Source organism: Taudactylus pleione, unplaced genomic scaffold, assembly GCF_031769625.1.
Source record: "Taudactylus pleione unplaced genomic scaffold, aTauple2 ptg000006l, whole genome shotgun sequence".
NCBI classification, from domain to species: Eukaryota; Metazoa; Chordata; class Amphibia; order Anura; family Myobatrachidae; genus Taudactylus; species Taudactylus pleione.
Window position 1 is genome coordinate 28213604 of NW_028284409.1, and position 24048 is coordinate 28237651.

Sequence of the window (24048 nt, forward strand, 5' to 3'; positions counted from 1 at the left end):
GGCTCTTCTTGCACTAAGGGAGAGACGTGATGAGCGGGAGATTACCCGCTGCGAGGGGGAGCCGGAAGATGGAGCTCATGAGTGAGCTCCAGACGGCTCCCTCCGTGGACGATGCAGCAGCCATTGAGAGTCTGTCTGACTCTCATTGTCTGGCTGCTATAACAAACACACAGCCACCGCTGGCGACTGTGTGTTTGAAAACTGTGTAGGGCAGGCCGCTCTCACTGCGGTCTGCCCTACACTTGTGGGCCCGGGGGACTAGCGGGGGTAGTCCACCCCTTGGCTGCTGATGGCACTGCCGGACGGCGCCCCCCCTTTGGTCAGCGCCCCTGGCGAATGCCATCCTGGCCATTGGGTAGATACGCCCCTGCACCCTGATAAACGGTATTATTAACTGTGTTTTGTCAGAGACAAAAAGCCTTTTGTACTTGTCCCATCCTTTATGTATACTCAATAAACAACAGGGCCCATCAATATGTGTTTTCAGTTTATGTTACATTTCAGTAGCTGATTGTGGGAGGGAGCTGTCTGCGTTTGTTCTGTGTTCTTGATCATTTTCCCTTTAGGCAGAATTACTGCAAAAAAGCTTGTCCCATAGCTGGTAATTAGAAACTCTTAATTTATAACCAGGAATATAAAAATGAAAGAATGTTTTTGACTAAATTAAGAGTTATGTATTACCAGATTAGAACAAAAACAATCTTTTTCTATATGTGAAATATGTTTCTACAGCGTACATGGCCCCAGAAGTTATCACCAGAGCTAAAGGAGAAGGACACGGGCGAGCAGCAGACATTTGGAGTCTTGGCTGTGTGCTGATTGAAATGGTTACTGGAAAAGTAAGACAAATCTGTGTCATGTCCAGCTCCAAATGTAATAATTAAACCAACCAAACTATTGTCAGTCGTTTTTATCTCTCATTCATTCTTTGGGGGGGACTCCTGACTCAGGGAATACATTGTAACCTTAAATATGTCCCTCCACTGTATCCCCATTATGCTGAGAACTCAGTGTCTTATATTTTATTTTAATGTAAATCTATTGGATTAATGTACTCCATAATATATGAAGGAGTTGCAAAGTGGAAGCCTGTTGAATCCTTTCAAAGTATGAAAATCACCTTTCATTGGTGATTTTATTTTCACCTCTAATCTCCCTAAATCGATATACACTGTATACCGTGATCGTTTCCATCTACAGATTTGTCATGATTTGAGACTATGGGGTCTATATACTAAGCCTCGGAGAGAGAGAGAAAGTGGACGGAGATAAAGTACCAACCAGTCAGCTCCTAACTGTCACTTTACAGGCTGTGTTTGAAAAATGTCAGTTACAAGCTAATTGATTGGTACTTTATTTCTGTCCACTTTATCTTTCCCCAAGGCTTAATACATAGACCCCTTTGAATTCAAGCAGGGAGATCTGATGCCACATTCAATTTCACCCACCTTTTATGACGTTGGTTGAGTCGACAATATTTCACACCTTTATTTTTTTATTACGTCACTCCAATGTACGCCATGGAACTTCGAAAGAGCCGCTGTGCCAAGCCGCCACATGGTCATTGGTACTTATTTTTACTCCATTTTACAGGTTCGCTGTTTTTGCATATAAGAATGCCAAGGTTGGTCACACCACAACTCTGTGAGCATACCCACTCAAAGGAGCAGATTTGGGACATCCCCATTGTCCAGTGTCCCCCAAAGGATGAATGAGAAAACAAGATTTGTATACTTATGTTAAATCCTTTTTTTCTGATCTATTGGCGGACACTGAGGTTCTCACGAAATGAACGCTCTAGTTTTCCTTTTCATTTTGTGCTTCTCTGCTCTGTCCTTTGAGGCTTTTTAATAAAAATAATTGAATTCCCTGGAGGATGGGGGTGCAGAGTAATGAGTATTTATTAACATTTGTTATATTGCGCACACATATTACGCAGTGTTTTACATAGAATAATAGTTATTCACATCAGACTATTGCGCAGTTGAGCTTGCAATCCATATTTTCTACCAAATGGAAACACATACACACTAGGGTTAATTCTTCCCAGAAGCCAATTAACCTATCAGTATGTTTTGGGAGTGTGGGAGGAAACGCATGCAAACATGGGGAGAATATAGAACCTCTACTCCGTTATGGCCTTGGTGGGGATTTGATTCATAAACCTGGTGCTGTGAGGCAGTAATTCTAACCAGTAATAGTTATCATATAGAGTGTAACGAGCAGAGCTTTTTCCTCATGTGCTTATCCTTTCCTTACTTCGAACATCTCCTCACTGCCCCGCCAGCTTTTCTGCCAGTAGCAGCACTGAAGCTTCTGGACTTATGGAAATAACTGTATATGCATTAATGTCCATATGACACCTGCATATGTGATTTTGGTTGGTCAGCTTGAACATTTTTGACGAACATGTAGGATCATCTTTTGACTGCAAACATATCGATATGTGCTTTGATATGTTATCCAGATGTTTAACTTTAAGTCTAAACTAGCATTTCTGTACAATTTAGCCATCCATATGTGTCCAAAGTTCTAGGTGATCCAGTAATTCAGTGATCACGGCACAAGGCCAGATTTCTGCACGTGTAGACACAATAACCATGTGATTGTCTTTAACTTCCTAATAAAGGAACAGTAATAAGTCAAACATGTTTTTGATACTTATAAGCATTTTAAAAGTAAGTATAGGGCTCCCTCTTTAATTAGTCAACTGGGAAAGTTTCCAAATTTTACTTTGAGATATTAGCTTTCTACTTGTGTTTTTTGGGACTGTATAGTACTCAGAACTGAGTTATATATTCTACAATGGCTTTTGTAGAAATGCTGATTTGCTGCCTGTAAGGCTTGAATTAATACTGTAAATACTCACTTAATAGTGCCATTTCAATGTTACAGAGACCATGGCATGAATATGAACACAACTTCCAGATCATGTACAAAGTAGGGATGGGACACAAGCCCCCTATTCCGGATCGAATTAGCCCAGAAGGAAAAGATTTTCTTTCTCATTGCATGGAAAGTGACCCAAAGAAACGATGGACGGCTAGCCAGCTCCTGGACCATCCATTTGTCAAGGTTTGCAACACCTAACATTTTTATTTAGCTATATAAGTATTTTAGCCATATTAGTATTTTGCCATTTCACTATCTGTTAAGTTATTATGCATACCATTTGATTAATTTCCTTCTCCGGGTAAGGGCTTCTAGACATTATTCTGTTAACTAATTCTGTGTATGTTTTAATCCTTACTGAACCCATGTATGACAATGAAGATCCGGATGGATCATTGCTTTTCCTTTCCTTAGAACATGTTAGGGTTCAGAACCTTATATGCGAGTATATTCAGGTTACTGACAGAATGAACAGCTATATATATCTTTCTGCAATTTAGATAGGAAGCGTCATCTAACCATGGGGAAGTTCCAAATTGATTTTGCTACTGAAGGCTATATAATATAAAGTATCTATTAGCAATACATACAGTGCTTGAAATTCTAAATATTCCATTAAATATTATGTTCCTGAAACGTATGAAAATATTTTTGTTTCGGTCCATGTGTTCATGGAGCGCTAACAGCCTTGGTTCTCATGGACTTCTCTCCCTGTGTACAGGTTTGCACAGATGAAGAATGAAGCTGTTGGGAAAATATGGCCTAACGTATTTCAGCAAGTCATCTCTTAATCACTACTGTATGTAATATTTACATAAAGACTAAGCTGAGGCACGCAGTGCAACATTGTGTATTACCGTGACTTAAAGACTGCACAGGTGACAACGTCACTTCTCCTCCTGCTGCTCTTTTACATGTTCTCCATGTGACAATGTCCTGCACGTTTTTTTTTTTATATATATATGTAAAAACTGCATGTTTCAGTGAAGTGCCATTACTACTGTATATGGACCATTGTGTTTTCATTTGTTCTCCAGCTTTTTATTTCTCATATGATTGAGAACTGTAATAAAACATAGTACTGTTTTAAACTCTTCAGGCTCTGACGCAAGTTGTAGTATTACCAAGCATTCTGGACCTTGTAAATGTTTTTCCTTTCCCTGTTCAGTGCACTGTGATCCTGTCATTTTATGGCCAGCTTTGAATTTGTTATGCAAGAAAAAAGTTAATTAATTAAATTGAAAGAACATTTTCTTAATAAATGGTTTATTTTAAGATGTGTAATAGTGTTTTATTTCCTGTTTCCCGATTTGATGATATATTAGGGGTGGCGAAGAGTTTAGAAAGGTGCAGGGAAAGGAGATAAGGCTTAGGAAAATTGCAGGAGGTGGGAAAACCTTTAAGTGGGTCCACATTTCAGTGCATTCCACCTTTGTATAACTTAATGCAAAAAGCATGAATTATTCATGTAACATTACTTTAGAGCTTTACTTATCAAACAAAAAAATAATTATAAATACATTCTACATACAGTACTTGCTGAAGTACCTGGCGTTGCCCAGGTTTAAGTCTTGAAGTTATTAAATTAGGCATCCCAGACCAATTGCCACCCCTTTGTGAAGATTTCATCCAAAGCAGGCCCAGAACAGGCTCCCCAGGTGAAAGTTCTGCCCAGCGTACACCAATGGGTGGTCTGGCTGGGACTTCAACCTCCATAGTATGTCTTCTGGGATCCAATGTTACCACACTGTGAAATTTTCATCCAAATACATTCAGTGGAAGGCTCAGAGCTGGCTCCCCTTGTAAAAGTTGATTGAGTAATGAGTAAGGAAATATTAATCCACTGTCTACACATATGCTATGGGAGTAGGGGGAAACTTTTTAGGGTATGGCGGCCATCTTTGATGCAACTCTAATTTTTTTTATTGGGAAGGTAGTCATGTGACATATCAAACAGATGCAGATTTTCAAGAAAAACAATGAAGTGCTTTGTTTTAACGTTTGTTTATTCATTCTTGAGTTACAGTTTATAGGATATGTTCGAAGTGCTGTCCACCATGTTGCAGTGTTAAGGCTATTGTCTTTTCCCATTCCTGATGAACCTTGATCAACATGCCTCTGTATGTGTGTGTATATATATATAATGTGTGTGTGTGTGTGTGTATGTATGCATGTATGTATGTGTGTGTGTATATATATATATATATATATATATATATCTATATCTATAAAATAAAGTGCCGCAGCCTTTTTTGCTTTATTTTACATTTCATCACTTGCTGAGGGCACCGGAGCCAGCTGTTTCTTACAAGAAGGAATGCCGGACCGTAACTCTTTGTGTGTGTGTATGTGTATAATATATATAGCTAACCTGCGCTATAATCATACACAGCTGCATCCTTCAGTATGTCCTCTGTTAGTAGGACTACTTTAAAATAAATACAAAAGAGTTACTGCTGGGGCGCTTCATTCAGACTCTATAAAAATGATAAATACAGTCTTTATATTCCTTATGTTGTATAATACAGTTCCTTCAAGGCTTAAGTTCCAATTCTTTTTCTTTTGGAGATGTAACTCTCCGATATTCGTGCTTTTTTCAAAACTGGTGAATAAGTTCGTATAATAGAGCTTGTTTTAACGTCCTCCTTGAGGTTCTACAAAAGATACCCTCATACCAGAAAACACCCAAAGTAGGCCCAAAGGCCAAAATTATTAATAATTCTTAATCATTAAAATAGACTTTTATTAAAATTTCTGCAATATCAGATGGACAGAAGATCTTACACGCATATGGTGATTTGTCAACATCCACTACATAAATCAAATTGATATCTTTACACCTTCCAAATGAGGGAAATGCTTTAAGTGTAGTGTCCACCTTTCCACATAAAACCTACGCGTTTTGTCTTTTAACAAGACTTCTTCATGGATAGATCTCATAATAAATGTGCATATATATATGGTCATAGTGTGACACAGTGTTCTAGGCAATTCTCAGAATCAATTGATATGTGACCTCACAGCTGATGTGTATAAAAGACTATACAAAACTTGTTAAGTCCTTATGCCTCTCTGTCCCACTGCTGCAATATATATATATGTATGTAGGTAGAGATTTGTGAAGTCTCAGACTTTTGTTATGACATTGTAGATCATAGCTGTTTCAGCTGCAATACAGTAGGTCGTTTGGTGACCTCTGAAACAAGTTTCCTTCTAACACGAATACTTCATTTTGCAGGAAGCCTGTTTTAGTCAAATTTATAATTGTCCCATATTCACTGTTTTGACTACTATAGTCAATAGTGCCATATTAAGCATTTTTTTGAAATTCTTATATCCTTAAATTGCTTGGTGATTTTCATCAACCTTCTGTCAGAATTACATCAAGATTTCTATAATCAAGTTATGGTGTGTAATTTCTTTTAGCAACTGCTAAACCTTTTACAGACCGGTTCATTTATTTATAAATCAATTGAAAAACTTGAATTATGTATAGATAAATTCCTTCCAATTTATTATGACGTATGATGACAAGTGATACGTACACTTGCAGACCCCATATACACCTGAAAAAGTTGTATTATTTGTGTTTGGACTGATTACAGCACTCATAAACCTGACTGGCTGATTACAAAGTTCACTGCTAATGTGTATTGCATGTATACAAGCATTTCTTCTTCCTGCTGGCAGCCATTACATTTGGGTATACATCCCATCCTCCTAATATTAGACAGGAAGTTTTTTCCCCTCTTAGGATGGCCCCCTTAATGTATATATGGTCACTCCTCCCCTTCCTCATTTTTTTTATTTTTTTTTACTGTCTCCTAGCTATGACAGTGTAGAGAAGTGTGTTATTTATTTTTATCCAGGACTTACCTAATTTATATGCCCACTAAATGCGCCTCAGCCGCAATCTGGAAGGGGGCCGGCTCCCCGGGGAGAGGTGAACGTGTCATATGGGCTCCGGTAAATGCTCGACTTGTTGCCTTAAATTGGGCTTCTGCTGCGCCTGCGGCTGTTAACACTGCCCCAGGGACCTTCGGACATTATCGCTGCTTCCTGCTTTCCCCCACCCCCGTTCTCCATCCCTGTGCTGTGGGTATTGTGGGTGGAAGTGGTACTCCTGGTTTAGCTGCTTTTTCCCTCCTTTAAGAGATTGGACTTGGAGTGATCCTGCCTGTGGTTCTGTGTCGTCAAATATGGATAGGGAACCTTCTCCCCAAAAGCCTGTATGTGTCCAAAAGAGGTCCTCATTTAAGGGCACTGTTAATATATATGATAGGGTGTATAGTGATCGTTGCTATCCTATCCTGCAGTGTCTCAAACTTCAGGAGCCAAGAAGATTTGTAAAAAGAAGCATGCTGCATCTATCTATAATGCTTGTGATAAACCTTTTTCTGGTGATGAGGAATCTAAAGCTAGGTACACACTTGTCCAATCTTCGGGAGATCCAGCTCCCGACCGACTGGTCTGCCTGACTTTGGACAAGTGTGTATCCGCCGCCGACCATTCCACAGACCAGAACCTGGTGGGCTGTCAGGTCTAATGGTTTCTAAACATGCTTAAAAACTAGGAGACCCAACTGCCGACCAGGCAACCAATGTTGGAGTGTGTAGGCTGTGGAGATCGGAGCTGGTGACCGATCTCCGGTCCAGGCAGCCCAACACACGTTTCATGTGGTGGCAGTGCGGAATCTGGTGGTATCCCACACCGTCCGCCACTACAGCGGCAAGCGTGGTGGCGTGGGAGGTGGCGCACTTTGTGGACGACGGTGCGGCTTCCTATTTTATAAATGGCATTGCGGTGCCATTTTTGAAATTCAAGATGACCACGGTGAGCCAATCACGGCAAGCCGCGTCATCACTCTGCCCCCTTATGCTGGCTTATATAAGCCAACGCTAGGGGAGTGGTTGTCAGAGTCCGATGGCAGAAGAGAAGCGAAGAAGATCTCCTGAAGATTGAAGATGACTGGAAAGTCCTGGGTGGGTGGCGGTGGCAACCATGTAAAAGAGCTTAAAGGCCGCTGCCCCCCCCCAAGTGAAGGTGCAGCAAAATAAACGATTTAACCTTTCGATGCCCAAAATATTTTCTTGTGTATTTTAGTCCAAAATGGGGTCAAAGTTGACCCCAGGTTACAATGAGTTATTAAATGTATTGTGAGGCTGTCTCATACCTACTATATTCAATAATACACAACATCAGTAATCTAATTAACAAAATTGAATGAAAATAAATACAATTCATATGTTGTACCGATAAGTAAATCAAAATTTACTTGTAGTAGTTCGTAAGAAAGTGTTGTTTACAATATGCTAAATTGATTTGTTGCAGTCACGACATAGCTTATGAATCTCTATTTTTATATGGTCCTTACAGAAAAAAGTCGCTTTCCTCACATCTGTCAGAATTTTTTCTGTCGTTCTCCCTTGGGCACAATTTACAACGTCCTTGTTTCATATCTTGGGGTAAATTTACTAAGAATCGAGTTTTGCTTTTTTTAAACACTTTACTTCGCCGAAACTCGGGTGAGTGTTCCGTTTTTCAACTCGCAAATTTAAAGTGAGTTTAGCTGAAAGTGAATTTTCCGATGCTGAAGCAGATCGAGATTTCTTCCCCTAGTTGTGGATTTAGATGAGATTACTCACCCGAGATTGCAATGTTTTCTTTCTGCCAAACTCGAGCAAGCAGCCTGCACATATCGGTGAGATATGTTTAAGCTTGTGTTGTACCTGTAAAAAAAAAATGGGTTAAAATATAATTTTAAAAAAATAACGTAGGGTCCTTCCCCCCCCAAAAGCATAACCAGCCCCGGACTTGTCAGCCAGTCCTGCTTCCTAAAATTACGGGGAGCAAAAACGAGTAGGGTTCCACCGTAACTGGCCAGTCCTGGTTTTAAATATAGGGGAAGAAAATTGTGTAGGGGTACCCCTTTATTTAAAACCAGCACCGGACCCAAACCGACCGGGGTGTAATGCCACAGCCAGGAGACCGGGTCTTCAGGCCCAAAGCATTCTCACCCCAAGCCGATCAGGCCAAGCTGAGGATCTCAGGGAGGTGGGGACACCCGAAAAAAGGGGTACCCCCTCTCCCAAAACCCCAGGCTTGGTCTGAAGCCTGGGGCTCTTCCTCGCACCCCTGGGCTGTGGGTATGGGGGTAATAAAGTGTAAAATCAAAGTAAACTATTGTATTTTACAGTGGAACTACAGGTGCCAACATTCCTGCCCTTTGGCACTTGTGGAACTACAAGTGCCAGCAGATGGCCAGCACGCATACCTCCACTGTAAAATAAATAGTACACACACCGTATATAGTAAAAATATAATACACACATACCTCACTCTCACATACTTACCTGCTGCCAGATGTTCGCATCCACTTGTCCTGTAAAACCCGTTTGGAGTACCTGAAAAAAAGATCCTATACTCTCCTCCATCCTCACGCTGGTCTCCGTAGAATCCAGGGAGGTCTTTGCAAAAAAACAAACCGGGTACGCGATCCATATACTTACCATTAGCGGTGTATGTGTGTGACCACATACACCGCTAACCGGCTCCCGGTTGATCAGTGAGGACTGTCAGGAGCTGCCAGCCAATCAGCAGCCGCTCTACAGTTAGCGGCTGCTGATTGTCTCCGGCTCCTGACAGTTCCCACGTGGTCTGGTCAGTGTATCAGGAGCCGGAAGCCTTTACATTAGATATACAGGCAGAAACATATACAAATCACACTGATCTGTGTGTGTTTCTGCCAACCTCGCAGCTCTGGAGGTGGTCTATTTGAAACTTCAATTTATCAGTGCATTTGCTTCAATCTCACCTGAGATTGTAAACTCGATTCTTTGTAAATTCCTGAGTTGCATCTTTTTCATGAAAAGTACTTCCTAGTTTGGCCGATAGTGAGTTTTTTCAAGTTTGCTATCTCACAGGAGTTTTAACAGTGAAAAGAGAGAACTCTCTTCCAAACTCACTCCAGTTTGTCTTTAGTAAATTTGCGAGTTGAAAAACATGCCTAAACTCACGTGAGATTGCAATCTCACCCAAACTCGATTCTTAGTAAATTTATCCCCTTGTCTTGGTTGAGATACTTTACTGACGACTTTGATGACAGTTTTCATAGCAAGTTGAATACTTTTCTGGGCTCCGGTAAATCCTTTCTCTACACATCGCTGCACCAGAGGACGTATCAATTGAAGACTCAGGCCCTGATTCAGAGACTGACGCTCTGACAGAGCGCTCGCTCTGAATCAGGGCCGTCCCTCCTACCTTTTGGAGCGGCCTCCTGGCCGCTCGCATAGCTGTGGGTGACCACCCACAGCTATAGCGAGCGGCCAAAATGATGGTTGCGATGGTCAAGACCATCGCAACCATCGGGCTTGCGACGAGACCCTGCGGTAGGGTCTCGCTTCCGCAAGCCCAGGAGTGCTTTTGGCTCTATCGGAGCCAAAAGCACTCCCACTGACATCACTAGTGATGTCAGTGGGGCCGGACCCAGACGGTAGGCGTTCCCATGGGAACGCCTCCGTCTGGGCAGCCACGCCCCCGGCACGCCCACCAAAGGGGGCGTGCTGTCAATGACCATCGACAGCACGCCCCCTTTGGTGCGAGACCCTTAACGACGGCTTGGCCGTCATTATTCGGGTCTCGCGCATGCACACGACGGAGCCGCCTCCGTCGTGCGCATGCGCACTTGGGCACCATCGACCCGCTTGCGAATGCTCAGCGCTCACGAGCGGGTCTGAATCAGGCCCTCAGTTCATTCAGGAATAATCCTCTTGAGCATGTTCTCTTCTGCTGATAATCAGGATTCTTGATGCAATATAAAATATAAGCATTTATTGCTCCAATGTCAATGCAATTCATGAAAATCACGAAAGGCCATCTTCCACATTTTCTGCTTCTTTCTCCAACTCTTTTTGGGTCAAAAGTCTCAACATTACGCAAGGAACTTTTAAATAAACGGGTGAAAGCAATCATTTGTTAGACACACCACAAGTTTGTGATGCACTGGCACGTGTCACCACTGACCATTATAATGTGGTGCAGGCTGCAAAAAAGGAAGGCGGTAACCCCTCCTTTTACTTACCGCGCTGACTGAAAAACCTAGAGAAAGAAATAATAATTGCACCGATGCAAGTCATCACACAGCATCCCAAAATGGGGTCAGATTGGACCCAACTATAAAAATACATTTTTACACTTAATTGGGTTATTTTTTAGATCTCAATTCACAATAGCATTACCAATTGACTAAAAGTTAAATACAAAAATGATCAATGATTATCTATAAATATTATTCAGTATGCATGTAAAAATCTATGTTTGAGGTAATTTCTTCAGGGTTCATAGGGATCCACAGGGATACCATGGGGAATATTATGGTTGCAGACCAGGCACCAAACAGTTAAAGCTTCATCTCCCAGGATGCCTCGGGTCCTCCTCCATATAAGCCCCATCCCTAGCCATAGGACTTCAGTTGTTTGTTTGGTGCGGGAGGATCAAGGCGCACCATTGTAACGGGACTGCTCTGGTAGTCCTAAGCTTTTATGTTTCTGGGTTGGCAGCATTAAGCGTCTGAATTAAGACACATATGCTGCGACTCCATCTACCTCTGCCGGGCCACAAAACCAGTAACTAGGGTGTTGATTTTGGCGGGTCGCGGCTAAGATTCCTAGCCGCAATGCCATGACCTGGACTGCAACCGGATGCACGGAGATGTCAGGTAAGGCGATTCCTCGCTCATGGGGAATCGCGTGCGGCAGTCAATGCTTCTTGTGTCAGACGCACCAGAAGCCGCTAATGTCAGGGCCTGGAATTGTCCGCATCCTCACTACACCACCCGGGGTGTTATTGTCTGACGCCGGGGATCAGCAGCAGATGCTTCTGCCACGAGGCCAGCGCACCCGGCTGGTTAACGTATCTTAGGGAAGGTAGGCACTCCCCCGGCAGCTCCGACCCAGATACAGTCCCTACGAAGGGTTTTGCATGTCTGGGTTTCTCCGCCTACCCTCCACGTGTGTGTAAGATGCTTACGGACCACGCTCAGTACGCCCTGCAGCTGTTGGTCTCAGGATGGTTTGGGTCATTCTCCCTGTATACCTCTCCATTGGTTTACAGTATGCAGTGCTCCATATCCTACCATTCCTTTGTATTTGTGTAGTTGATTTAGAGTCGATTTTAATTTTATTACTTATGCATTGTATGTGACTGTTTGCTAGCTGCTGTGTTGACACTGTCTTTTATTTCTGTCTGTCAATTATAACTATCACTCTTTTTTCTCTCCATCCTCTTGGGGTGGAGGTTTTTCTCTGAGTACTTCACATTCATTTAGATTTTGTGATGGCTGTCACATAACATTGCAATTATTGCCTTTCCTGAACATGTCAAAAGATAAAGGGGTACAGGAGGGGGAGCCCTCTCCTGGTTTCATGTAAATCATGTGTGGATTATTTGTCCCCTCAGGACATTAAGGATGGTTTGTGTGTTGTCTGTCATAAACAGCCACCTAACCAGTCCGGTTTACCTGTTCCTGGACAAGAGCCTTCTTGGGTAGCCTCTTTGTCCCAGGTAATAAAGCAATTTGTGTATCGTATGGCTGGCCCCACAATGCTTCCTTGGATGGGGTGTCCATCCAAGCACCGCCTATACATTTGTCCTGGAAGGATGTTGAGGGCCATTCTAGTCATCTAATGTTGATACCAGACCGGTAGTTACTAAGGCGCCTAAGCGCAAGTAAGCTTTTTATCAGTCTGCTCAACATATGGATTCAGACGTATCATCAGAGGATTCAGATGATGTGCAAAGTTCCTCTCCAGGGTATAGCTCGGAGGAGGAGGACCATCCATCTATAGTGGATGTTCCTTCTTTGGTGAAGGCGGTTAAATCAATCCTAGATATGTGGTGGTCAAACCGGAGTTTCCTGTATCTGAACAGCTCGCTGAGCTTATGGATGAGGCATGGGATAACCCTGACAAAGTTTTTATGTGAATAAGAGAAAAACATTGTTGTATCCTTTCCCGGTTTCTGTTTGTTCTGTATGTACTAAGCGGAAGGTACCTCTTACTGTGGATGCTCATGTGACGCATTTAATCAGAAATTCTACATTGCCTATTCCGTCTGATAAAAAGATTGAAGTATGTCTTAAAATGATCTTTTCATCATATGGAGCTGTTACTTGTCCAGCTATGGCTGGAGCCTGGGTAGCCAATGCTATTGAAGAATGGATGGGAGCATTGGAAAATTCTCTAACAAATGCTAGCAGAGAGCAGATGATGTAGATCTCCCATACACGTGAAGCAGCTTCCTATCTGGGAGGAGCAGCTGTAGATGCTGGAATTTTAGCTTCTAAAGCATCCGCAGCTTCAATAGTGGCACGCAGGGCCCTTTTGTTAAGATCCTGGAAAGCTGATACAGTATCAAAGAAGGCGCTTGAACTTTTACCTTTTTTTGTTGCAGAGTTGGATAAAATAATAGCTACTCTGGCAGCTTCAAAGTCAGCAGGTCTGCAATCTACAGTGACTATAAAGTCTAGGCAGGTTTTTTTTTTGGACTTTCCGTTCCCAGGGATGAGCAAGGGAACAGCCTTCCTCTAAGATGTCTAGTTTTCGCAAAATATCAAGGCAACAAACTAAGAGGTCTGGCCCGGCAAGACGTCCAGCTTCTAAACCGGACGACAAACCCTCTGCCTGATGGGGTGGACTGCCTCCTGGGGGATCCTAGGGTGGGTGGCCGACTTCTTTAGTTTGCAGATTGCTGGCGTCAAACAACAACAGATGCATGGGTCCGAAAAGTGGTTTCTCAGGGGTATGCCCTCACTTTCAGGAGGCATCCTCCCCAGAAGTTTTTTTTAGCACAGATCCTCCAGCAGATGCGGTAAAGACTTTGGCCCTTCAGGAAACCATTCAATCCCTGCTGTAGGCGGGGGTAATAGTCCCGCTTCCTGGGTCTCAACAGGGAAGGGGTTATTATTTCAATCTATTTCTGGTTCAGAATTTGGCTTATTGCCCTATACTAAATCTAAAAACACTCAACAGGTTTATCCATGTACCCAAGTTTCATAAAGTTTCATATGGAAACTCTCTGATCAATTATTTTGAAAATGGAGCCAGGGGATTACATGGTTTCCGTGGACATTCAGAATGCATATCTGCATTTTTGTATTATACCATCCCACCAGCAATTTTTACGGTTTGTTGTCCTTCAGCAACATTACCAATTTCATGCTCTACCCTTTGGCCTATGTACGGCTCCCCGGGTATTTACCAAAATAATGGCAGTCATGATGGCCTATCTCAGGCGTCAGGGAGTCCAAATTGTGCCATATGTGGATGACCTTCTAATAATGGCACAGACTCCGTTTGTTTAAAAACCATCTTCATCTGACCATAGCCTGCTTACAAAAGCAAGGATGGATCATCAATTGGAAGAAATCATCACTTTCTCCAACACAGCAGATGGCACATCTGGGAGCTCTTCTGGAATCTCGGGCACAGATGGTGTTTCTGCCAGAGGACGAGATTCTGGCCCAATCGTTGCGAATACACAAGCTGCTTCGCATGCACAGGGTATCCGTTCTGTTAGCAGTACAGGTCCTGGGATCAATAGTATCCACCTTCGACATGGTGGGCTATGTTCCGTTCCATTTCAAGCCTCTGCGAAGATTGATTGTCCCCAAGTGGACTGGACAGTATCATCGAATAAAGTTCCAGAGGATCCTTCTTACTCCAGAGGTTTGTCACTCCCTCCTGTGGTGGCTGAGATAGGATCATCTGAACAAAGGGCGCTCATTCTGGATTCCAAATTCGGTGCTGCTCACCACAGATGCCAGTCTTCGCGGATGGGGAGCAGTGACAGGTCGTTACACCTTGCAGAGAAGATGGACAAATCAGGAAATTAATCCGCCAATAAACATTCTGGAACTGCGAGCAGTACACAAAGCACTTGTATTGGCACAGGACCTGTTCCAGGGCAATCCAGTCCAGATCCAGTCCGTTAATGTGACAACAGTGGCCTACCTCAATCATCAGGGAGGCACAAGAAGCTATGCAGCCATGAAAGAAGTGACCAGGGTTCTGATTTGAGTAGAACATCATTTTCCGGCCATCTCGACATTATTCTTACTGGGAGAACTCAATTGGGAAGCAGACTTCCTAAGTCACCAGGACATACATGCCGGAGAGAGTCCATCCGGGAGTGTTTCAGCTCCTGGTAAACAAATGGGGTCTACCAGAGATAGATCTTATGGCGTCACGTCACAGCCACAAGGTCCCCAAATACGCATCCAGGTCCAAGACCCATCAGTAACCTTTGTGGATGCAATGGCAGTTAGATGGAACTTCAAGCTGGCATATGTCTTTCCTCCAATCTCCCTCCTCCCAAGAGTTCTCAGGAAATTCAAGCAGGAAGGTGGAACAGTAATACTGGTGGCTCCGGCTTGGCCCAGATGTCATTGGTTCACCGACATACAGAATCTGTCAATAGATGGTCCATATTCTCTCTCTTTATGGCAGGATCTGCTAACGCAAAGACCCTGCTGGCATCCGGGCTTACCTCATCTGGCTTTGACGACGTGGCTCTTGAATCTTCCATCCTAAGAGCAAAAGGTTTTTCCAGTTCTGTATTTCAAACGATGCTTAGGGCACAGAAGCCTGCTTCTGCCCGCATATATTACAGAGTTAGGCATTGATTTGGTTAAAGGTGTTCCCAAAGAAAGTACGATCCTAAGATGTTTAGGATTTCCAGGATACTGGCTTTTCTCCAGGCAGGTCTAGACAGTGGTCTCCGCCTGGCTACTTTAGGAGTGCAGGTTTCTGCACTGTCAGTCTGGTTCCAGAGGAAGATTGCATTAATACCAGGTGTTAGAATTTTTTTCCAAGAAGTTCTGTGAGTGCAGCCTCCTTTTGTTCCACCGGTAGCATCATGGGATTTGTCTTTGGTTCTTAAGGGGCTACAAGCTCCTCCATTTGAACCTCTAGACTCTCTAGATTAGAAGTGGTTGACAGCAAATACACTTTTTCTTCTCACTATCTCTTCTGCTTGCAGAGTCTCTGTATTGGCAGTGCTTTCTTGTCGCTCTCCATTTTCATACAAGGGAGCGTTACCTCCCTAAGGTAGTGTCCCATTTTCATGTAAATGAAGTAATTGTAGTTCCAGCTTTTCAGGCTCCAGATCTTTTTGTAGGTGAAGCCTCCCTGGATGTAGTTTGTGCTCTCCGTATCTATGTGGAGTGCACAAACTCTGTTAGAAAATCAGATGCTCTTTTTGTATTATATGGTTTTCACAAGTGAGGATGGCCAGCTATTAAGCAGACTCTGGCGAGATGGCTATGGATGACTATCTCTTAGATGTACACACAGGCTGATCATCTTGTCCCAATCACAGTGACAGCACATTCTACTCGGTCTGTATGTCCATCGTAGGCATTTAGTCATGATGCCTCTACTGAACAATTACGCAAGGCAGCCACGTAGTCCTGTGTCCACACTTTTCTTAGGTTTCACGCCTTTGATACTTTTATTTCTCGGGATGCTTCCTTTAGGCGATGAGTTCTCCTTTCTGCTCAGGAGTGTCCCACACCCTAGGGCAGGCCTGGCCAACCTGTGGCTCTCCAGCTGTTATGAAACTACAAGTCCTAGCATGCTTTTCCATCTGATCGGTGGGGAGGTATGCTGGGACTTGTAGTTTTACAACAGCTGGAGAGCCACAGGTTGGCCAAGCCTGCCAAAGGGGAACTGCTTTAGGACATCCCCATGGTATCCCTGTGGACTCTGAAGAAAAAAATTAGAGTTATGGTAAACTTACCTAGATAACTCCTTTTCTTCAAGGTCCACAGGGCACCCACCTTCTTGGACCCTATGGACCTCGAAGAAAAGGAGTTATCTAGGTAAGTCTACCATAACTCAAATTTTTTTTCCTCCATTTGGGGTATTCAAAGGTAAAAACAGTTGGTGTTATGTTTTTGTTTTACTATTTCTTTTACAGGGGTATTATAGATACCAGCAGACTCTTAATGCCCCATCTGCTGGTACTTGTAGTTCTCCAATTACCAGCATGCAGGGGAGGCTTACTGGGACCTGTCATTCCACCTGTAAAAGACAATATTACACTTTTAATAATGAACTGTCAACACAGCCCAGGAGTGCCGGGGATAGCCCCGGGCTTCAGCCCTGGCCTTGTGTGCCCTGGCAAGTTTGTCCCCTGGCTGTGGCATTACCCCCCTGCTAGTGGAGCCAATGGTTCTGAAGATACAGGGGACCCCTACTTGTTTTGTTCCTCATATTTGTAGAACTAGTGCCAGCTCCAAGAGCCTTGTGCTGGTTCATCAAATATGGGGGATCCCTACATGTTTTTTCCCTGTATTTTGTAAACCAGGGCCAGCTTATAGAGCTGGGGGCTAGTTATGCTTCTGTGGGGGGGAACTCACGCCACTGTTTTTTTTTTTTTTTTGGAAACCTGAAATCCTGTCCCATTCCAATTATCAGGTTATTAATTCTCAACCTCCCCCTCTTCACCATTATAATTCATTAAATTCCTCATGAATAAATCCCCTTTTCTTCAAAGCCGAATGTATTTTTTCAGCAGACACAGATTGGACACGTGAGTAGCGAGGATTGTATGTAGAATCTGCGAGCAGGTCTGCAGTAGGATTGTGTAAACAGTCTGATCTGCCGTGGATTAGTTTTGCAGTAGTCTGAAGCTACACCTGTTGTTAATCAATCTAAACAGCTGCAGGCTTTAATGGTTTATGGAGGCACAGGGAAATAAAAGGTCTAGGTCACAAACTAGTTTGGGTTTTGACTGTGATACTTTTCCACCAGAATTGAAGTTTGAACAAGAGATACAGTATAGTGAAGAGTCTGGTGTGAAGTACAGGATAATGTTAGAATATTTAACTTGGATTTTGTGGACAGTCTGTTAAAAATATATATAAATCTATGAATTATAAAGAGAATGTGGAAGATGTACAGGATTTACTGTTTGATGACAGAACTAACAAAAGCAGATATTTTCCAGTGCATAAAATTATGAAGGAAATCGTGTGTAAAGAGTGGCAAAATGTTGATAAACGTCTAGGGAATAGAGGATTGATTGCATGTATCCTACTAAAGACTAACAATTTTTTAGCTTGGTGTGCGGTGCCTAAGATTCAGGGGCGTTGCTAGCGAGGAAGGGGCCCGTGTGCAGTCTCTGACACGGGCCCCCTCCTATCTGTCCGGCGGCCGGCAGTGCACTGAGCTGTGCGTGGCTAGAACTGGAGTTATAGACTCTGGGCACTAGAGTGCAACCAGAGTCTACTGAGTATGCGCAGGTCATTTTCCCTGTACTGCACATGCGCAAATGACAGTAAAATGGCCACGGCGGCCATTTTCCAGTCCTTTTTACAGTGCCGGACCCCCGCAACGACGTGGGACTCCGGAGAGGTAAGTAATACCCATTATAGATACACCCCTGCTAAGATTAATGCAGCAATTTCTGAAATTGTGTCTAAAACTTCCATTCCTGGGGCTGTTTTGAGAGACACTATGGCTAAAAGGATAGAAAGCTCCTTTAAGAAATTGCATTGTGCCGCAGCAGTCAGAAATCTCTCTATAATGAGTAAAGCTATAGATTATCTGTGTGAAGCATCACTTGATGTGTTTGAATATTCTGCAAAATCTATATCTGCAGGAGTGACGGCAAGAAGGGCGCTATAGTTGCGTTCTTGGGCAGCGGATATACATGAATAAAATAGGCAAGTTCTGTTACCTTATGAAGGTTTGCTGCTCTTTGGTGAAAATAGTACCGGCACTGCTACCCCTTGCTGTCATCATAACCTATGGACTTTCTCTTTGGATAATCATTTGTTCAAAGCTGCGCATTTCAGATCAAACCAGCAGCTAGAAGACTGACAGCATACATTGCTGGAATAAAGGAACCCAGCCAACCTTGCCTGCCGGTTATTAGTTATAATACTTCCGTTGTTTTCCTGGCCAGGAACTAATTTTGGGGACACACCTAGCAGATATATATGCAGATCGAGCGATCTGCAGATATATCTATAGATAATGGTTGTTCATATAAACTGAATGACAATCATTGTCCAGGCAGCCGCAGGTCCCGCTGGCCAGGAGGGCTGGTCGGGGGATTGTCTGCCCCCCTCCCCGCGGCTGCCACTGCATGTGTATGACCACCCATACACACTTGCAGATGGACAGATATGTCTGCAGATATATCTGCCATCTGCTGTGCAGCACAGCCGACACGCTATGTCTGTGAACGACGTCGTTCACCGACATATCGCTGGTACACACTGGCAGATGGGCAGCAGATATATCGGCTGATCAATTGATCGGCCAATATATCTATCAGTGTGTACCCAGATTAAGACATACAATCAGATAATATTGTCTTTTTCTCCGTCTCTCCCTCCCATCTTTTTTTTGGAAACTTTGGCCTTTTTTTACATCATTAACGGCAAATGTTAATCATATTACATTGCTAAGAGACTGTTCAGTCTAAGGACATAATTGCAACTAACAACAACGCTATCTTTTACTAATCAACACTGTTTAAACACTGTTAAGCCTAACAACAGAATTGCAATTAATAACAAGACACTGTTTTACTAATTAAAACTGTCTACTAGTACTAAACTTAAGGACAGGACTGCAATAATGAATTGCTATAAGGTCTCTTGCTGTTTGTGTTCTTACAATGACTGTTGAATATAGTTTGATGTAGAGACAGAATTGGAGAATTTACTGTTCTAACATCATAGTTACCTGAAAAATTGAATAATTATAAATGATAAATCATACCTGGCAATAACTAGAGGGTTAAATTAGGTAGCTATATTAATTAGCTATATTTTTACATATTATATTATTTTGGGATACCGGCCGGTAATTTTAAAAGTTTGTGGGATTACATATATGTGTTTAGTTTGGATCTAAAAACAATATATATTTCTTATTTCACCAGCGCTGTACTTTTGTTATTTCTCTGTTTTGTGGAACGGGTTTTTTTGGGGTATCCTCAAAAGACGGCTGCAGGTGAATCTGCATATTGAGCAGCAGCGCTGAGTAATATTAGAGTTTACTCTTTGATGATAGTTGGAAGCCATCATACTTAAGTCGACGGTAAATCTGTAAAGTTCCCTCAGGATAGAAGAAGCAGGTATCCTTTGCCATCTTGTAAACAACAGTTTAAAGAAGCAATAAGTTATATAAACCTGGGCGGCAATATAGTCGCAGGGATGACAAGGAGGTCCTTTCGTCAGTCTTATGGAAGAAACAATAGGAGACAATGACTATCCCGGGTCCCTGACACAAGTGTCAGTAGGGGGCAGACTTCTAAAATTTGCCAACCAGTGGAAAATTACTGTTCAAGACAATTGGTTGTTGGAAGTTGTGTCTCGGGGATACCGAATAGAGATTCTAGAGATGCATACAAAAGAATCATTTTTTTGGAGTCAAGTGTTCCGGTAGAGACTTTGGGAGTCAGGGCTCTGGAAGACAGTTTGGAGAAATGATATGCTCAGGAGCCATAGAGTTTGTTCAGTGGTTGGAAGAAAGGAAAGGAATAGTCCTCATGCTACTGAGGAAGCTGTGGGATCTACCACAGCGAAACGCGTTTGACACCCCTATATATTGTACAGCACTTGGATTCCTATGTGGATTACATTCTCCGGACCAGCGTTATTCATCACTTTCCAGCTCCAGCTATTTACAATACGTCAGCATGCCAGTGCAATAATTTCTGCACCATCTTTAGGCTGTGGACATCTAACTAAGTCTGGTAAATATATCAGCTGGATATTATTCCGGATCCACCTGTGTAGGCCAGTGACTGTTGCTATACTCTTTTAAACTTTCAACTATAATGTGAATGAGACACACATTTTTTTACCCAGCTATTATTCTAGATTGGTTTATACTGTTTATCTTATGGACATTTTTTTCTTCTTTTTTGATTTGGACATTATTCAATTCATTTTTTATGTACTGTTATTATTTATTTTTATTGTTAATTTTTTATTTATTTTTTTATTTTTATGATTATCGTCATTGTACCTTCTTATTATTTATATTGGTTCTATTGATTGTCTTTTTTGACAACAATGTAATATATGTTGCCTAGATTGTGGCTATTATATTAAACTACCCTTTTCAATCAAGCCGTATAGAGTCACATAGTAGATCATGATATATATTGATTTATTGTCTATGTATTCTTAGTTATCATTTGCATGTACTGATAGGTTCTCTAGCGCTGTTCATACCCACCTTTTCCCTACTAAAATCCATTCTGATGGGTAGAGGACGAGAGAATTTCTTGGTGTCAATAGATCTAAAGGATGCCCATTTCCATGTTCCAGTGGACAGGAGACATCGAAAGTTTCTGAGATTCTGTGTATTGGGAAAACACCTAAAATTTACCTGTCTTCCGTTCGGACTGCCAACTTCCCCGAGAACATTTACAAAGGTCCTGGTGATGCTTATAGCTCATTTAAGAGAACGGGATTACTATCTGGGCATATTTAGACTATCTGTTAATTGCTTGAAGTTCAAATAAATTGTACTAAAGGCGGTAGACATTACAATAAAATTTCTTCAGGATCATGGTTGGATTATAAACCAAGACCACAAATACGATTGCTGTGAGTACAGATAGACACCCTAAAATATTTAATCGCACTATCGAAAGAAAGATGAGAAAAGATTCAGAGCTTAGCCTTTTTTATTCAGGGATGTGACACAATACCATTATGCCTTGGATCACGCCTACTGGGAATTATGTCTTCCACTATAGACATAATTCCTTGGGCAAGATGGAGGATGAGAAATTTACAGTGGTACCTACTCCGATACAGCAGAAAGTGACTTCCTCTGTCATATCAAGTAAGCATACATCAAGAAACAAGGGATTCTGGGGGTCATTCAGACCCAGTCATTAGCGCCGATACGCTCGGACCGGGTCGATGGCCCCCCACAGAGCATGCGCGCGTCGGCGCCGCCGTGCGCATGCGTGAGACCTGCTACGACCGACAGCGCCGGTCGTAGCGGGTCTCGATCCAAAAGGGGCGAGCTGTCGATGTTGCTTGATAGCTCGCCCCGTTTGGAAGGCGGGCTGGGGGGGTGGCAGCCCAAATGGGGGCATTCCCATGGGAACGCCTACCGTTTGGGGGCGGCCCCACTGACATCACTAGTGATGTCAGTGGAGAGCTTTCGGCTCAGACAGAGCCGAAAGCTCTCCGGGGCTTACGACAAGGGAGACCCTACCCTAGTGTCTCGTCGTAAGCCCTGATGGTCGCGATAGTCTTGACCATCGTGACCATCACCTTAGGCAGTCATAAGGCTGTGGGTGTTAACCCACAGCCTTACCACGGCAAAGGACGTCTTGAAAATTCAAGAGGTTCCCCACTCATTCAGACCGACCGCACGCTCTGTGCGACCGGCTCTGAATGAGGTCCTCTATATCTTGGTGGACAAATACAGAGCTAAACTCCAGGACAACACCATTATCAGAAGCTCCAGTTTTAGTCTTAACCACCGATGCAAGCTTGGTAGAATGGGGAGCAAAGCTGCTGGAGCAAAATAAGCAGGGAATCTCGACTATTCAAGAAAAGATGATGTCCTCAAACCAGAGAGAGATAAGGGCAGTTAGCAAAGCGATAAATTGTTTCCGAGATCAGTTATGAGGAAAACATTTAAAGATATTTTCAGACAATGGATCGGTGGTGGCCTATCTGAACCATCAAGGTGGCACCAAAAGCCAATCTTTAATGGAAGAAGTATCAAGAATCTATGAGTGGGCAGAACAACACCTCAGTTTGCTTTTGGCCCTTCATGTACCAGGGAAAGACAATGTTGTTGCAGATTTCCTCAGCAGATGCCAGGTTCTACCGGGAGAGTGGGAATTGGATACTCAAGTATTCATGAACATTCTAGCAAGGTTTGGTCACCCACAAGTAGATCTGATGGCAACACATCAAAATACCAAGCTACCAATTTTCTATTTCCAGATACCACATGCCAAAAATAAGCAGAGTAGATGCTTTCTCCCTAATTTGGGACTTCAAACTGGGCTATATATTCCCACCATTTCCAATGATCTCCCATATACTAAAAGAGATCAGAGAAGATCGAGTGAAGGTGATAGCTGTTCTTCCTTAATGACCAAGAACAGTATGGTTTCCAATGGTGATGAGAATGACGGAAGGAGACCTTTGGATTCTGCCAATCACACCAGGATTGGTGCATCAGGGTCCATTGTTCCATCTGAATCTCCAAAGCCTTCTTTTGATGGTGTGGAATTTGAACGGAAACTACTAAGACAGAAAGGACTGTCTGATCAAGTGGTACTTTCTTTCTTGCTTTCATTAGAAATTGTATCTTCAGATATCTATTACAGAACCTGGAAAACATTTGCACTCTGTGCAGATTCAAGATTTGATATTATGAAAGATGACACGCCACAAGTGTTGCAGTTCCTGCATGATGGATTTGAAAAAGGTTTAGTGGCTTCAAACATTAAAGTACATATAACAGCATTAAGTGTGTTGATGGACAGAAGATTATCTGAGGAGAATCTTGAAAAAATGTTCTGTCAAGCAATGAAAAGAATAAGGCCTCAAGTTCGGTCTGTATCGCCCCCTTGGGACTTGAATCTAATTCTTAATGTACTAATCATAGCTCCATTTGAATCATTACATGAGATTCCATTGAAATTATTTACCTGGAAGTTTGTCTTTTTAAGCGGTATTACTTCAGCAAAAAGAGTTAGTGAGCTACAAGCATTATGGGCAGAAGAGCCCTATTTAAATATATATTTTTAGATAAAGTCATTCTGAGAACAAGTTTTTGCCAAGTTTTTGTCAAAAGTAATGTTAACGTGTTATTTAAATCAAGAAATTATTTTTCCGCAATTGCAGGAGGAAAGATTGCATAGGCTGGACTTATTGCGAGCAATCTCTGCCTATCTGGATAGAGTTAAAGAGTTTAGAAAAACCAAGCATCTGTTTATCCTGCATGCAGGTGCAAGGAAAGGTGGGGCTCCCACGAAACAGACAATAGCGATTGGATCAAACAGCTAATCACGTTTGTTTATGAGGAGAGTGGTCGTAGAGTTACAGAGCGTTTGAAGGCACACTCAACCAGGGCATTGGTGACTTCATGGGCTAGG

At 42.7% G+C, this 24048-nt stretch overlaps 1 protein-coding gene across 4 annotated transcripts in view; it reads left to right on the forward strand.

The window, feature by feature from the left end:
- MAP3K4 (mitogen-activated protein kinase kinase kinase 4) overlaps positions 1–4167 on the forward strand; it is a 113132-nt gene extending 108965 nt beyond the window's left edge. For all 4 annotated transcript variants that reach the window (XM_088456535.1, XM_088456303.1, XM_088456447.1 and 1 more), the window contains 3 exons: positions 733–839; positions 2896–3075; positions 3614–4167. In XM_088456535.1, the coding sequence (XP_088312661.1) occupies positions 733–839; positions 2896–3075; positions 3614–3634 (308 nt within the window). In that variant the 3' untranslated portion in view covers positions 3635–4167. The remainder of the gene's footprint in view (positions 1–732; positions 840–2895; positions 3076–3613) is intronic.
- The last annotated feature ends 19881 nt before the right edge of the window (positions 4168–24048 follow it).